Genomic DNA, 17,231 nt, shown 5'->3' on the forward strand with positions numbered 1-17,231 from the left:
TTTGCATGTCACCCTCTGGCCTGGCTTCCTCATCTGCAAAATGGGAAGCTAGAGTCCGCCTCATGGTAATTGTTGAGGCGGGGCTCTGATGAAATCACGCAAGAAAGGGGCTGGCCCCGTGCCCCAGGTTAGTGGCGGCAGCTGTCGATGTTCACAAAGATAATACAAAAGCTATGCTTAACTATTAGACAGCATCATGGCCGTAATTAATACATTTTGATGACTCAGAAGGCCTTCCAGGGATTTCTGGGCCTTACAGCCTTAATTAGGAACATGAAAGCAGGAGACTCTCTGGTAACAGGTGAGTTGAAGGGTGAATAGACCACTTTTTACTATACTTACATTTTACCCCCAGACAGTAGAGTAGCAATAGGTCTACTAGGGTTTTTCTTTTCCTTTATTTCTTTCTTTTTCATTTGTACCTAAATAACCCAAAGGTCTTTATGAGCATTCGGAGGGTTAAAATACAGTTGCCCTGGGTCTCGGATGATCACAGTTAGGATGGGAATTCTGCTCCCACAGTCCCCGAGACTTCCCTTTCCAAGCCACAGACCTGAGGCATGAGGGCCTTGGCCTGTGGTGTCCATACATGTGCTCAGAGATGTCTTGAGGCGATGAGAAGGGAGAGGGCCTCGGCGCAAGACCTCATGTTTCCTTAACTGCCCGCAGCTGTTCCTGCTGCCTGGGGAGGGTGTACAGAATGAAGCCATCTTGAACCACCAGAAGCACATGGCCATGACCCTCCTGGCCTCTTTCTTCTACTCCGCACACCTGCCAGAGCGCCTGGCACCCGGTCGCTTCGACTACATTGGTGAGTGTGGCGGGGGTGGGGGGTGGGGAGGCCCTGTGGCCCGGGGTCCTCCAACCCAGAGACAGATGCCAGTGTGTGCAGTGTGAAGGGGAAGCAGGGGCAGGGAGAGCAGCATTCCTCAGGAGCTTGTTTAGGAGCAGGCCAGGGGGAGCGGAACTGGAGATCGGGTTGTATGCAGCCAGCAGATGGCAGGGGAAGGTTGGGGAGGATGGAGAGCAGGTGGGTCTAGGATTTAGCCCGTTCCTATGGGCTATGGGGCCCAGGAGTGCCATTCTTACCCAGAACATGAAATCCCATTGTTGAACAGACACTGAGGGCAGCCCCGGAGAAGAACAGGACAGACAGTGCAGTTGGCTCTGAGGCAACCAGATGGCAGGAACCGTGCTAAAGAGGGGAGAGTGTCTGTCTCATTCAGGTGGGCGCAGTGGGGCCAGGAGGCCTAGTAGAGTAGTGGTTCTCAGGTCTGGCCCCTAGACCATCATTTTCTGCATCATCTGGGAACATGGAAATTCTCAGACCCCCGCCCAGACATCCCACACCAGAAGCTTGGGGCCGGCGGCCCAGCACTCAGGCTGTGCGACTCTCCAGTGGAACCTGAGCTCACTACAGTGAGAGAACTGATGTGGTGGGGGAGGGGCCGTGTGAGCCGCGGGACCTCTGCCTGCTGGGAGAGTTCCTTCCCTCCCTGTCTAGGGAGGTGGGGTGGGCACTGGCTGGAGGAGGCACCCTTGGGTGCCACTTCTGGTGAGGTTGATAAGTCCCAGGGACCAGTGTTCCTTAGATAAGCTGTTGTGGGCATCTAAAGGTCAGCCCCTGTCCTTGAATGGTGGGCCTTAGTTCTCCCCAAGCCCATTTTGCCCAGTGATTTTCCATCTCCTCCCACCTGAGACATGGCCACATTTGCTTCATTGATTCTGAAAAGATCTTCATCTCTTTGACTTACTCTCTCCTACCAGGAGGCATTGCAAAGACCAAAAGGCTGGGAGGGCAGGTTCCCCCGCAAAAGGAAGGAGACAGGAGGGCCAGGGGACTGGAGCCTGCCAGCAGGAGCCATGTCCACCTCCCCAGCCCTGCCTAGGTGAAACAGAGGGGTTGTATCTGACGTCTGGGGGCTGCAGGCAAAGTTGTCCCGGGCCTTGTTTTGCCAACGCCCTGGTTTCCTAAAATGTTTCATTCATTAACCTTTAGTCCTATCCTCTTGGGCCTCGGGGTACAGAGCAGAAAGACACCCCTATGAAGGATCATTTGCCAGATAATTGTTAATGACAGGTCACCAACAAGGGATTTGGAAAGTTCTCTGTCTTGCATTCATGGAGTCTGCCAGACATGAGCCTCCCTCTCCAGTGTGGGCCAAGGTGCTGACTGGTAAGGGCCGGCTCAGAGAAAGTTCTTCCACGTTCCTGGGGGGGCCGGAGTGCTGAGATCACTTTTCCTGCTGCAGTCGCATCTCAGATACATCCTGTGCCCATGGCGTTTTCTGTCTTTGGCTGTCCTGCTCTGGTGGGAGACAGGTTTGTGCCTCCGGGAGCTCAGCTAGTCACTTCTTTCTGCTTGGATGTGTGTCCTTGGAGAGCAGGGCTCTCTGCTGGACAAGAAGCACTTTGCTGCATCCCGAATGGATTTGGCAATCCTACCAGCCCCCAAGTATAGCCTGAGTGAGGCAGGAGCAACTCGACTGGGCACACCTTCTTCCCCAGGGGACACAACCCGAGGGGCTGGCAGCTCCTGCCCTAAGGGGCTCATGGGCCACCCACTGGAGAGGGCTCTCATTCCCACACTCCCATTCCTGTCTCTCCTTCTGCTCCAGACTGCAGGTGCCCAGGCTGCTCCCTTTCTGGGACACAGTTATCAAATACTTAACTCTGGGGTAAGACCTGGGTGTATGACTTCTCTCTCTCTCTCTCTTTTAAAGATTTTATTTATTTATTTGACATACAGAGATCACAAGTAAGCAGAGAGGCAGGCAGAGAGAGAGGAGGAAGCAGGCTCCCCGCTGAGCAGAGAGCCCGATGCGGGGCTCGATCCCAGGACACTGGGATCATGACCTGAGCCGAAGGCAGAGGCTTTATCCCACTGACCCACCCAGGCGCCCCTCATTATCTCTTTTTACTGAAAGAATCCTTTTTGAACTCTTGTGTTGTATCCGGGTGCTAGGATGGCCATAACAAAGAATCACAGATCTTGGGGCTCATACCACAGAAATGCATTTTCTCACGATTTTGGAGGCCCGGAGGCTGAGACCAAGGTCGGGGAGGATTGGGCTCTCCCGAGGCTGCTCTCCCTGGCTTGCAGATGGCCCTCTTCTCGGTCTCGATCACATGGTCTTTCCTCTCTGTATGTGCCTGCCCAGGGCCCCACCTCCTCTTCTTAGAAGGACACCAATCACCGTGGGTCCAATCTAGTGACCTCATTTTAATGTAATTGTCTCTTAAAAGATCCTGTCTCCAAATACGATCACATTCTGAGGTACCTGGGGTTGAGACCTTGACCTTCAGAACTGGGGAGAGGGAGACACAAGTCAATCCATGACACGTGCTGTCTTCTCATCTTCTGGTTTCTGAGAGTTGTCCCACACACAGTCCTCGGCCCTGGGCAACGGATTCCTTTCTTCACCAGTACCAACTCAGCGCATCCCTGCCCACCCCCACCCTTGCCCCCTCTGCTGGCTAGCCAGCGTCCTGCAGGGCATGGGGAGGAAGTGTCCCCTGTCATGTGTGGGATTAACCGGCAGTAGGAGGCCACCGCCTAAGTCTAGCTGGCCTCTCCTTTGGCACCGAAGTCAGAATCGAGCTGAGAAGTGCTGGCCCTGCAGAGGTGAACTTTGGCAAAATGTGAGACCAGAACCCTTACCGGGAAACACAGGACTGGTGGATAAGGTATTTGAAACATGGACTTGCTTCGCTCAATGGCCTTTTTTATTTTTCCTCACACTGCATTTTAAAAATAAATGTATTGAGGCATACTTTCCGTACCAAAGAATTCCCTAATTTCAACTATACAATTCCGATATTTCCATCTGCATACATGAGTTTTAGAACATGACCATTGCCCCAGTAAGATCCCTCATGCCTGTGTGCTGTTAGTCCCAATTCCTGCCCCCAGTCTGAAGTAGCCACGAATCCGCCTCGTGTCTGCACATTTGCCTTTTCTGGATATTTGACACAGATGGAATGTGACAGTACATGGTCTCTTGTGCCTGGCTTCCTTCACCCAGCATAACATGTCGAGTCTACAGGCCACAGTATAGAATCAACAGTCCATTCCTTTTTCATTGCTGATCTTGGTGGCCTTTTCTGTGTTTGCTGTAGGTCACAGTCACCAGCTGTTCCATGTGTGTGTGATCCTGGCCACTCACATGCAGATGGAAGCCATACTTCTGGACAAGACTCTGAGGAAGGAATGGCTCCTGGCACACACCAGGCCCCTGTCTTTCCCTCAGATAGCTGGAGCCATCCTTCTGTGCCTCGTCTTCAGCCTCAGCAACATAATTTATTTCTCAGCTGCTCTGTATCGGATTCCCGAGCCAGAATTACATAAAAAAGAAACATGATTCAGACCGTAACATGTTCGTGCCAGATGTCAGCCTTAAGCTAGCCCATCCTAGCCACCCTAACCCAGCCACAGGGAACCAGTTTCCAGAGGTCAGAAATAGCCACAGTGGCTGATGTCTTGGCATTTTTGAGTGGGTTCTTGTCAGTAAGGTATTGAACTGGTGACATTTCTCTAGATGTGCACTGATTCTATATTATTTTAAAAGGGGAAGATGAGTTCAAGTACGTCCTTGTTTGGGCAGATTCTTAATATTTCATTAAGTTTTAAATTTATTTAAAATGGGTTTTTCAATCCTATTTAAACAGTTGGAAGAAGCATGCGCCCTTGTAGCTTGACTTTTAAACATTTGAAAGAAGCTTCACGACCCTTGTAGTATTACCCTTTGCAAATGGGAACATACTTCAGTTGATGAGTTCCACATAGCATGGCCTCTCCCAAGAGCTCCAGGGCGGGAGAATGAGCCAGAAAGATCAGTGTAAGGAACCTGAGTCAGGAGGTTGGGTCTGTGGGAGTTTTGGGGACAGGGGAAGCACTCCAGAAGGGAGAGACCTGGTTTGGGGAAGGGTCTTCTTCCTTTCCCCACCTAGTGAAGGGAATGAATAGAAAAGAGTCCTCTTTTCCACAAGTCCGTTCTACCTTATGGTGCCAATTCCCATGTCATCAGAACACCCACATGGCTGGCTGTCCATTTTCTGTTTTTTAATGTTTTCATGTTTCTAGTTTGATGCTGCACCGTATTGTGTAGTAGGGGTCAAATGTGTAGTGTGTGGGAGTTGGCTGACTTAAGTTCTGTTGGCTGGGTTCATCTGTCACCTTTTAAACCAACGTCATCACAACATTTGGGGATGTTGTACATTTGATGTTACTTCAGCTTTCTAAATACGTTGCAGATCTTAGAGTTCATGTGCAGGAGAAGCTAAGACCTCGTTATTGCGTCTGTCAACTGTAGTGATTGTCAAACTTTTTGGTGAATCAGAAACACTTGGTGGGTTTGTGACATGCAGATTTCCAGGAGATTCTGCATTTATCGTTTAAAATGTAGGTCTTTTAGAGGAGATTTGCCCTAAATCTGGGTAAGTCCCCAGGTGATTCTAATGCAGAAGCGCCCCAGGCCAAACTTGAAGAGATGCTTTCCTCATGAATTCCAGAAGGCATTGGGCCTATCAGCTTGCTGTGATTGACCCAGTTTTCATTGACCTACTGCCTAAGGATGTAGCCCCTTGTTTTCTACTCTGCATGAGACTGAGCAATTTCTCATCTTTTGCATCGAGAGTTAAATTTTAGTATTTCATTGTGTTTTTGGAGAATACAGAAATGCTGATGCAAACCAGTTTTTAACAGAGGCCCATCAACCCCTGGTCTGCACTTGCTAATGACTTAAGGGGCTGTCCATCACAAAGCAGGATCTTCTTTGCTGACTTAGGAACACCCCCGTATCTTAGAATACTCCTCTATGGTTAACGGGCCCAGAAACTGAAATGGCCTTGTGAATAGTTCATTGTCCAATCCACTAAGGACAAGTAAAAATTTATATTGGATGAGAGTGGTCAAGAAATGTGATTTCATTAGTTTTATTATCTGTTTACTTCCTCTGGGGAAGGTAGACTGATAAAAATATATGGGCTGGTAAATTTTTGGTACATTAATTGCCAGCTGCATGACAAAATTTAGTTTTTGGCCACAATCTGACATTGTTAGCGGAATTTTACCCCAGCAGGGTCCGTGGGCTCCCTTTTCATCTTGCTGTGACTGCAATTTTATGCTGAGAAGTACAAAGTTTAAATACCGTATTCTAGTAATGCCAAAGACATGAAGCTTTTTAATATATCTTATTTAGAGAGAGTAAAATAATGTTTTTTGTTTAGCTCAGAAATAGTTGAAAGACAATAGGTGATTCATTTGAAGGACATTTAAATTATTTAATTTTGGGTTACATGGCTTTTTCACCATACTTCACAACGGAAAAAGAAATGTTAGATCCACAAAATAGGTGCCGTGATTCATAATGATTTTAGATGTTTGGTAAACTTAGTCCCATGGTATACTTTTGGACAGTGTTACAAGTTACAATTTGAGAACAGTTTCCAATATACTGATTTGGAAGCTTCTAGATGTGGGAAGTGGGTTCACATATATTAATTACCTTTAGGTATTAAGAGTACTGGGGCTAGGGGGACCTGGGTGGCTCAGTGGGTTAAAACTTCTGCCTTTGGCCCAGGTCATGATCCCAGGGTCCTTGGATTGAGCCCCGCATTGGGCTCTCTGCTCAACAGGGAGCCTGCTTCCCCCCCACTCTCTGCCTGCCTCTCCGCCTACTTGTGATCTGTGTCTGTCAAATAAATAAATAAAATTAAAAAAAAAAAAAAAGTACTGGGGCTAGAGTTTTGCTTAAGCCATCCCAGAAAGTAAAAAATTCTGGCATTGGGTGAGCTGAAGACCTCACTGGGAAGATGTCTTTTCGTGTAGCGCCTCTCAGTGGTCCTCTTTTTGAGTTTTTTGAGTGTCTCAATTCGCCCCTGAGACACACCATACTTCCACTGGTGGTGACTTCTCGCCATGGTACTGCCTCAAAAGGGGTGACAGACTCCCAGTAGGATGTCCCTGTTCTTCCTCCCCCTGCTGAGAAACACTACCCCCAAACTTCCCAGACGCCACAGTTGCGATAAAACCTGAATGTGTGTGAATGAGGCCACGTCGTCAGCTTCACCTTTACCTTAAGAGTTTCACCTTCATCTTAAGGGTTTCACTTTCCGTTGCTCACTTTTTAGAGAGAAGTGAATTTGTCACTGTGGATTTGAATGAGAAGTGGGAGGTTTTAGAAATCATTTGAGTACAAAGTGGTCTAAATATTTGGTTTTCTGCATTTTTTCTCAAAGTGCTTATTGTGGAACCCAGCTCACATGAGAAGTTCTAGGGAAGGCAAGTTGGAGAACAGGACGGTCACATGTGTTGGATAAACCCTTTGTGTGGCTCTATTGTGTCCCAAATTTCTCTTGGCCATGGCCAAACTGTATGTTTCACTATATGAAACACCTATTAACACTGTATGATGATGCTCTATAACTATTAGTCGAATGCCAGCCTCTGATTTTCTAGCCAACAATCCATCATGGACAAAAAGGCAAAGACCCATTTCTAAACTCAGATGTTCTTCCAACTTACAGCAATGTCTAGTTTTCTTAAATTGTGTGGGAGAAAGAAAATAAAATTTATTTGTTATAATAAAGTCCTATTTCCCCCTTGATTTGGTTATGTTTCACCTATCACACGGCAAACGTGTTTGTCGTAAGAAAAAGATTGCTACACATCTGTGCGTTGTTAAATCATTCTGTGGCTATTTCTTTTGTCCTGATACATATAGAATGAATGCTGCTTTAGGGGCTGGGGATAAGAGAAGTGAGGAAAACCCAACTCACTTGCATGGAGGAATGTGCTGATGGTCAGTGGGAAAAGGGATGAGGTCAGATAGTGGGGAGTATGCTAAAGGGAATAAGCCTGGTGGAGAAATGGAGGTGGGAGGCACAGGGCAGAGGAGATCGGATGGCCACTCTGAGAAGCTAACAGCTGAGGAGGGCTTCAGTGGGTAAAAGGGTCCCACTTTGCCAGCACGTTGTGAGGCTGGTGTTTTGGGTTGATGTGGCATATATGCAAAGGCCCCAAGTCCAGGAGGCACTTGTCCTGTCGGAAGTATGGAAATCAAGCCACTCATCCCTGAAACGTATTAACTCTAGAAAATGTATGGGTCACTTGACTTGAACAATTCTGGAATTTCTCCTGGATGTTCTCCCTGGGAGATTGTGCAAGGGGTTTTCCTCTGGCCTCTTGGTATTTGTATGAATGCTTCGACTCTGCAATAGATGTATTTCAGACAAAGAGTTGCCACACCCATTCTTTTCACTCAGGGCAACAGATTTCTAAAATTGGCTTAATTCTGGCCTCCTGTAGAGCGTGGAACAAGAAACCTCAAAGATAATTTAATCCAGCCTCTCGAAAATGTGTTTGATGTTGGAAAATGCACATTTTCAGGCCCGGATGGACAGATGCAGAAAACCTTGGGAGGGAAAAGTAGTTCTTGAGTTTTAAATTTTAAACAAAAGCCCCAAGTGATTTTTAATATAAGGGAGTTTAAAAAACACTCGTCTATTCCAACCATTCTTTTTTTTTTTCCCCACATTTGGAAAAATGTTCCCAAATAGTATGAAGAATTCCCAGGTATTGGGGTGTCTGACTGGCTCAGTTGATAGAGCACAGTTCTTGATGTCAGGGTTGTAGGTTTGCGCCCCATGTTGAGAGTATAGATTACTTAAAAATAAAATCTTAATGAAAAAGAGACTTGTCAAGTACTTTTCATCCTTCCCCCTTTGGCAATTTCTATAACTCTTTTCTCCAACAGTGAGAAACATGGCTCTTCTTATCGCAATGTATTATTTCCTCAGTCTTAGAATGTACAGCATGTCATTTCAGAATTACCAACCCATGTCTGCAAAAAGGCTTACTAATTAGAATTCGATATATGTTTCAGGTTCTTTTTGTCTTGAGCCTGAGGGCATATGGTCTCAATAGTCTAAATTACTTGGGTTAGTTATGGCCCATTTATGTGTATGTTATTCATTTGAAATATGGTTTAGATCATTTGTTTCTTTTTGTATCAATTTTACAAGCCTCCCATGCTACCCCCCCAAACTAAGCTTGCTGATTTTATTGTCTTTTGAGTCTGTAAAACATTAACATCCAGTCATTCATTTTCAGGCCTGGGGAGAGTCCCAGGGCCAGTGGATGTGAGATGATGCTGCCACAGCTGATGGGAGTCAACAGCTGGGCCCGGAAGAGAGTGTCCCAGTGTTGTGTGTTGGGAGGGCCATAGGCATCCTGTCTTCGTTGTACCACCCTCCCTCAAACACTCTAGGCTGTGGCAGTATCTGGTCACTAGTAGTTATATGGTTCCCACAGCTGGACTCGCGTAGCTAGGTATTTGAGTTAATTATGGTTCCCATCAGCTGAAGTGTTAGCCTCTCCCCTGTGTTTTGCATAGGACCCTCTCAGTCCAGTTTAGCAGTTTCTTATAAAGTCAAACTGACACTTATGATGAAACCAACCATCCCACCAAGAGAAATGAAAATCCCTATCTTCTTAAAGACCTCTATGCAGATAATTAGACCGTAATTGCCAAAGAGTAGGAAGAGCCTAATTGTCCATCAGCTGGTGGATGGATAAACTGTCATGCGTTCATACAAGGGATTACTACTCAGCAGTAAAAAGGGAACATGTTGCTGATACGTGCAACGCATGTGTGAATCTCCAAAGCATTTTGCCCAGCTAGAGAAGAGGCCTTCTGAAAAAGAGGAAACTCTAAAGGAGGAAGTCAGGAAAGTGGTTGCCGAGGGCTGGGGGTATAGGAAGGTGATGACCACAAAGGGGTAGCACAAAGAAGGCTTTGAAGTGTTGGGGGTATTACACATCTGACAGTGACGATGGCTACAGGGTGCTGTGTTTGTCAAATACATAACATACACTGCACAACTGAAAAGAGTAGATTTTACTGGACCTAAATTATACTCCATAACTTGACTTTAGTAGAAAACTCCGTTCTACTACCTCTCTGTCTACTACCGTTATCCCTGGTGTGGATCTCTAAGGGAAAGTGCAAATCTTTTACTGGCTATGGGGAACCCTTTGGGGGTAGAGATAAGAATGTGTTAGGTGGGGGCGCCTGGGTGGCTCAGTGGGTTGGAGCCTCTGCCTTCGGCTTGGGTCATGATCTCAGGGTTCTGGGACCGAGCCCCACGTCGGGCTCTCTGCTCAGTGGGGAGCCTGCTTCCCCCTCTGTCTCTGCCCGCCTCTCTGCCTACTTGTGATCTCTGTCTGTCAAATAAATAAAATCATTAAAAAAAAAAAAAGTGTTAGGTGTGAGATGCCTGTTTTTTTGTTTTTACCTTTTTTCCCCTAAGAAAATAAGCTTTAGTATGGATAGAGGTGAGGAAGAAGAAACTGGCCAGAAGAAAAGCTGGAGTGGGGGACTTCACTTAAATAGTGGGCTATTATTTACCTGGGTCCTCAGCTGGGATGATTTGTCCATTCCTTCCAAACATTTACAAGAGGGCCTCCATTGCTGGGCGCTGGGGTGCAACAGCGCCACCTTGTGAGGCTGTGGGGATAAGCCGGTAAAGGATGCCATAAGGAAGAGTGACCAAACTGGGATGGGAGAGATGGAGCAAAGCAACAGGTGTTCGCAGGGTGCAGGGGACTGGGGGTGTGGAGTAGGGATCCAGCATCCAGTGCCAGGTCGTTGATGAGGATCTGCTGAGAACTGAGAGTAAGAAGGCAGTGTCAGAGGAAAGCAGGTTGGCTACATAAGCCCAGGGTACTGAAGGGCCATGTGCCTGGAGGGGCTATGGTAAGTGATGAGCTTGGAGAGGAAGAGCCTCGGGACCCCGTGGGGGTTGCCCAGCCCTGGGGAGCTATTGCAGGTAGGAGGGTGATGTGACCAGATCTGTGGTTTACAAGTGGCCTGGGAGGGTAGCCACAGAGAAGCCTGTTTGGTTACTGTTGCAGTCATCCAGACAAGACATGGTAGGGGCCAAGGGAATGGAGAGAAGTGGATGGAGAGTTTCGAAGGCTATTTAATAAAGCTGTCAAGATGGGGTGAGTGGATGTTGGAATAGAAGGAGAGGCAAAAGTCAAAGATGGTACCAGGGACCCTGGCTTGGGTGACTGGGTAGACGATGATACCATCCACTGAGGGGCAGCAGGTTCAGGGGAAGATATTAGGGTGTGGTAGGTATGACACCCAAGTGGGTGCTGTGGGACACCCAAATGGAGAAGCAACGGCAGCTGGGTCTGTAGCTGTATGTGAAGCCATGAGAGTGACCAGGAGCGCCCGAGGAGACGTCTCAGCTAGCAACCAGGTCAAAACCCTAAGCTACAACATTGAAGGTGTCAGGTCCATAAATCAAAGGAATGAGACTGATACAAAGCGAAAGTCAAGCAAAGTTTTATTTCGTGCCCAGCATCGAGAATCAAACTGACCGTTCAGGGCTGCCTTAGAGAGGGTGACCCCTCCCAGCCTCACAGACTAACTTTTATAGAGCAAAGGCCATGTGGTTGAACCTGGCCACACACAGGTGGCCAATGAGATTGCAACACACAGAGAAAGCTGCACAGTCATGCTCGGTCACACATGGGTGGCCAATTGAATTACAATTCACCCCATAGTAGCTATTTGAATTAGCCTATCTCCTTGGTCAGAATTGATGCCCAAAAGGCAGGGCCCACACTCCTTGGTAGGGGGTGCCTAAATGTCTCCCATTTAGGGAGACAATATGAGTACTCCACTGATTGGATGACTCCACCTGATCCGACTCATCCCTGCATTCAGGCTCTGTTTTCTCCACCTGACCTGACCCACCCTTGTATTTGGGCTCTGTTATCAGTTCCCCTGGTGGGGGGGGTGGTCAGTTTAAGTTTTACTGCATAAACAACAAAATGGCTGTTAAACCAAGGTGGAGCTGCTATGGCTAAATAGGCCCTTACAAATGGACAAAAAACAAGAAACGCCAAAAATGAACAATACACCTCATAAATTCTGAGAAAGAGGGGCTTAGAGACCTAGAAGGAAAAAGGGGGGGGGCATGGGAAAAGGAAGAAAATATTTTTAGTGTTGTTGAGAGGTCCAGGAGGATCAATTTGGTTTAGTATCAAGGAGGTGATGGTCTCAGTGAGAAGAGTTCCAATGGAGAGACTGAGGCCAAGCCAGACTGCAGGGTAACTAAGAGGTAAGTAGCCAGCAGCCATGCCTAATTCCTAAATAATACAAATCTCAACTGCCATTTAATAACAGTTCTGATGGCTTAAAGACTCATCTATTAAAAAGCAATTAGGTCATTAGGAAAAAAATTGTTATGTAGAACAATATGGGCCAAGGATATAAAATTATGTCCATTTAACTGGTGCGGTTTAGGAGAGGGGAGCAGATGCCTCTGAGAGCACAGATTAGATGCATATTTGATTGCCGTCCATTTAGGGGCAAACTGATGTGTTTGAAATCTGTTCATCGGATTAAAGAGTTGTTATGGATATTGTTCCTGAAGGGCAAGGACCAAACTTTATTCATCCCTGTATGCTGTCAAACAGAAATTCAACTGAGTAAAAGATCAACTTGGCTTTTTAAGGTGAACAGCAGCATCCTGTCTAGCAAACAAAGACCTGCTCGCGAGAGCTGTACAGAATTAAAGGTTTTTGTAGGAAGGAGTGTGGGGAAAGGAAATCATTACTGAAAGAAGAGATAGGATTGTTTCAGGCCAGGTCACCTTCCCTCAGGGAGAAGGGCAGGGGGGTTCTTCGAGGATCATCTCATCTGCCATTCGTGGGGGGCAGGGAGCAGGGGGAGGGGGAGATGGAGATGACGTCACCCGTGCTGAGACGGGAAAGCTCCTGACTGACCGGTTCAGACTATGTTTTGGGGCGAAGTAGAAACTGTACCTAGGTAAGAGATTAGGGCCCGGTTTGGTGACTCGGCCTAGCATGAGGGACTCCATTTTGGGCCGGTGGTTTTCTTTTAAACAACGCCCAGGATCAAACATTAATAATTTCATAACACAACGTGTTATGTACGAAAGAGCTGGAGGAACCTGAGAAGGAGAACCCAGGAAAGGAGAAGGAGAGAACGAAATCCAATATGATGTGATGATGTGGAAGCCAGGGAGGGAGTGAGAGATGCAGGGCACAGGACAAGAATAGGACACTCCCGTCCTGGAACACCTGTGACCTCTGAGTCGACCCTGGACTTGTCCTTCCATTGGCCTTCTTGTGCTGTAGGAAAAGAAACCCTCAGTTTTCTCCTGGGAAAGTGGACGGGGTTGGATTTTATTACGTCTGAGGTCCGGGTTTCAGCCCTGCAGCCCTGCAGCCCTGCATCCTGGACGCCCCGGGCTCCAGGCGGTCGCCTAGGAGACCAGCAAGGTTTCCGGCCGAGCAGTTATTTCCTCTGAGGCCCCGCCTTTTTTCCCGCGGGCGGGCGCTGATTGGCCCGTATAAAAAAGCGCCGGGCGCGAGCTCACCTGAGCTCGCGGTGCGTTTGCCGGCAATTCGGAGCGTCGCGCCTCAGCCGCCGAGTCCCGTTTTCCGCGACCAGTTCCTCGGCCCGCCGCCCGCCACCCTCACCAGCCCGCCGGCTCGAGCCCGGCGCCCCGCTCGCGCATCCCGGCAGCACGGAGCCCGCTGTCATGAAGCCAGCGTGAGTACCGGACCACGGGGCAGGGGCCGGCGTCTCCTCGGTCTGCACCGAGTCCCCTGCTGTCCGGACTGCGGCCTCCAAAGTGGAAGCTCCCGCGTGGGCCGCTAAGGAGAGCCTGGCTGGCGGGGACCGGTCCGCGGCGCGCCCTCCACGTCCCCACCTCCCCTCACGCTGGAGTCCGGCGTCCCGCTCCGAGCCTCCAGAGAGCAGAAGAGGCCAGCCCACGTCGGGGGAAACCAGGAGCCCAGAGCCTGGTGGGCTGCCGTCAGCTCGGGTTCCACCCGCCTGGCTCCGGCGCCGCCCCCAGCCCTTAACGAAGTGGCCTTTTCCCGCCCGACCACCGGCGTTTCCAGGTTGCACTCTGATGCTGGTGGTGCGGGCGGGGGTCGCCCCGTGGGCTGTGCCCTGGTGTTGCTGGCGCCGGGCGGCCTCCGTCCCTGGAGGGCACTGGACCCCGCGAGCGCGGCGTGCTCTTCCGAGCCCACGCCGCGGCTCGGAGGTCGAGACCACACGTACTGGGGTGGGGGTCCGAGCCGGCTGACAGCCCCGGCCCGCCCCCGAGCGCCCAAGCCCACGGTGCACCGGGTCCGGACCGCTCCTGCGTAAAGCAATACTTTGCCAAGGCAGCTGGTTTTCTGAAAGGGCCAAAGTAAAAATCTTTTATCTTTTAAAACAACAACAACAACAACTAAGGAAACGCGCCATGATATTTTGTACTGGAAACTTGTTTGTTTCATTTCGGGCTGTGTTGCGAAAATATTTTAATAATCTAAAGTCCACGCCAATAATTACACTCAATTTTACTGTGAAATGTTTATCTGCACTGTAGATAAATGTGGGGTTTGCCTTGGAGGGAAGCCGCATGCTTTCGTGAAATTGGTGAAGTCAAAATATCTTTTTATTTTGATTCCAAGAGAGCAAGAAATTGCAGGTTGGCGACTAAGTTTTCTTTGGGGACAAAGGATGATAAACTTGGAGAAAACAATTGTTCCTTAAAAGCGTAGATAGATCTTGATGAAAGAATCGAGTGGGATTTTCCCCACCTGCTTTTTTATCATTTGGTGAAGTCAGTCTGCCTGGGCAATGGCTGTTGGAGCGGTGTGTGTGTGTGTTTGTGCGCGTATATAAATGCTTTCAAGATAAGCGTGGTCAATTACCTATAGATTTTTCAAACTTACAGTGCTTCACTTTCTGTATAGTCCTTCCAGAAAAAACGCAAGCTATTTTAAATATAGAACTATTACCTAGTATTGAAACCATTTCCTGAAACCAGTCTTGCTTGCTTTTGCTTCGTGTGCCACATATTTTCTTCTAATGCAGCTTATTCTTATGTTACTTGGGGTGTAATGTTTTGGAACTGCTAAGGGAGAACTTTATAAATCCTAGGAAGGTTGTCTCTATATGAATTATAGGTGAGGTTTTTTATGTTGTTTTGAACTGAATGTTTTTTAACCTATGACCAGGTGGACTAAGACACCCAGGAAACTTTAAGGAAGAAAGGATCCCAAACAAGTCTTAGAGATCCAGTTGGGGTAAGGTCTACCTATAAATTTGTGTGTGTGTGTGTGTGTGTGTGTGTGTTTTCTTCAGTCCTTTTCTGTCTTCTGTGTATGCTTGGAAGAGATGGAGATGTGGAAGCATAGTCAGAGAACATTTGGTGAAATAGGTAAGGCTGGTTCCAGCTTTAAAATTTTGTTTCTATGTGGGATTCATTAGTCCAGTAAAATGAAGTTTTTGGTTGTCAACTGTATAACTTCTGTAACTAATTATAATTTGAAAACTTAGATAATGAAGAATATTCTTCACCTGTCCTGGAGAATTCTTCCTGCTTTCTCAGAAGGCAGGGAACTTTCTGCTTGGATGAGCATTCTCTCCCATCTTCAGGGCTGTTAAACAGTAAATGATGACTCGCTTCATAAAGACGCTGGTGTAGAGCAGTTTGATTCAGTCCAATAACTAATCATAATTGCATGTATTTCACGAGTTTCAGGCTTTTAGAGGCAGATGGCAAATAAGAGAAGGTTGGTTTATTCTGGGATATTTTTCTCTCTCTCCACTGGCACTGGAATGTGTCTCTTGTTCTAAGTTGAGGGAACCAGGTACTTTGCACATACATCTGAACAGTTTTTCCTTAACCCTATCACTAATGAAGAAGCCGTGTTTTGGATGTTGTGGTCATTTATTTGTATATTATTCTTATTTGTATATATGTATATGTTATATTTATTTGTATATTAAGTGTTAAGCGGCCAAATTTTATTTGACATCCAGTTTCAAAGAATTCTAACAGCTTTTCAAATAATTCTCATCGTATGATGATATTAATTTTAGAGATCTTTGTATTAGTTGTTGTATACAGATTTATTCAACTGGTACCAGTATAATAGTGAAGAGAAGCTGTGTGATTTGGTGCTTTTGTTATCCCATTTATTTTAATTGCATGTGTATTTAAAATCCCTTGATTTTAATCCTGATACATCTGTTTACATCTGACACTTTCTGGTAGCAAGTTTTGGTTTTCATAGCATTAAGTTCATATAAGTCTCTTCTGTTGAGAGACCAAGTGTCAGATGAATGAATGGGAAGCTTAAATGAAAAGTAGTCAACTTTTGTTCTGGAAGCCCCTTCCTGTAATTTCAGGTGTACTGTAGGGTGTGCCTATTGAGCCTTCCTGATCAAGTGTGCTGCGTAAGTGATCATAATACAACTGTTCAGCTTCATACCCCTGAGGGTTACAGACTCAACCAAAATGGAGACTATGAGGAGGTAATTCCCATTGGAACCAAGCCATTTATACTTGAGATGTTCTCTCCTGAAGGGCTTTAACATTTTTTACATATAACACAATTCACGTTTTCACTTTTTTGAAAAACTTGTTTACTTCCCTATAACCACCAGATATAAAGTGTGGCTAGGCATACGTTTGGTTTTTATGAGTTTAGAGGATTGCTTTTTATGAGTTAATTTCTTGTACTAGATTATTTATTTTAGGTTAGGGATCATTTAATGAATGATTGTGCTGTGTAGCTATACACAAAGACACATACACATAGATATAATTTCATGTGCAGATTAGCAGTAGGCATTGTGTATTTGTATGAAGTGTTATTTTTAATAAAATCTTGAGCAAAGTGAGTTCAGTTCAGTTCAACATACGTTACATGAAAGCTGCAGGGCAGGAGATTTTTAAAAATGAGTAAGGCACAATCCTTGCCTTTACAGCTGAGTTAGGGGCACAGAAGGAAGACAGACTGGTGTGCTGAAAGAGATGGACTATGGGAAGGCAGGAGGAAGCAGTGATTCAGGCTTTTGTCTCTACTTTCCAGCGGCCTTTCACTCTTGTGCACCCTGCTCTTGCAGGCTTGTCAGAAGCCTACCAGGGGGCTCTGGACTGCTCATATTAGATGGACATCTCTTGTCCTCATAATCTGTTTCTTAGCAGGACTGTCCTTCCTGAAGCCCTCTCCTGTCTCCTGTCCAAGTCTTCATGTTCTTGGCTCTCACAGGCCCCTCTTTGTGGGCTCCTCTTCCTTTTCCAACCTCTCAGTACTGGGGTCGGCTATACCAGGGCGCTCTTCTCTACACTTTCCCGTGGCTTTAAATGTTGGTTATACAGTGATTCTGGAGGGTCTTTTT

The 17,231-nt window shown here is 47.0% G+C and overlaps 1 protein-coding gene across 7 annotated transcripts in view; it reads left to right on the forward strand.

Moving 5' to 3' along the window:
- LOC131835991 (membrane progestin receptor gamma) overlaps window positions 1–17,231 on the forward strand; it is a 94,266-nt gene that overhangs the window by 67,796 nt on the left and 9,239 nt on the right. For 4 of the 7 annotated variants that reach the window (XM_059180944.1, XM_059180942.1, XM_059180941.1 and 1 more), the window contains 2 exons: window positions 670–811; window positions 4,120–7,607. In XM_059180944.1, coding sequence (XP_059036927.1) covers window positions 670–811; window positions 4,120–4,361 — 384 coding nt within the window. In that variant the 3' untranslated portion in view covers window positions 4,362–7,607. Of the gene's footprint in view, window positions 1–669; window positions 812–4,119; window positions 7,608–15,058; window positions 15,128–16,235; window positions 16,362–17,231 lie in introns of those variants that run through there. The other 3 variants (XR_009355447.1, XR_009355448.1, XR_009355449.1) reach the window with 2 other exon arrangements.

The sequence above is a fragment of the Mustela lutreola genome, chromosome 7 (assembly GCF_030435805.1).
Source record: "Mustela lutreola isolate mMusLut2 chromosome 7, mMusLut2.pri, whole genome shotgun sequence".
Classification (NCBI taxonomy): domain Eukaryota; kingdom Metazoa; phylum Chordata; class Mammalia; order Carnivora; family Mustelidae; genus Mustela; species Mustela lutreola.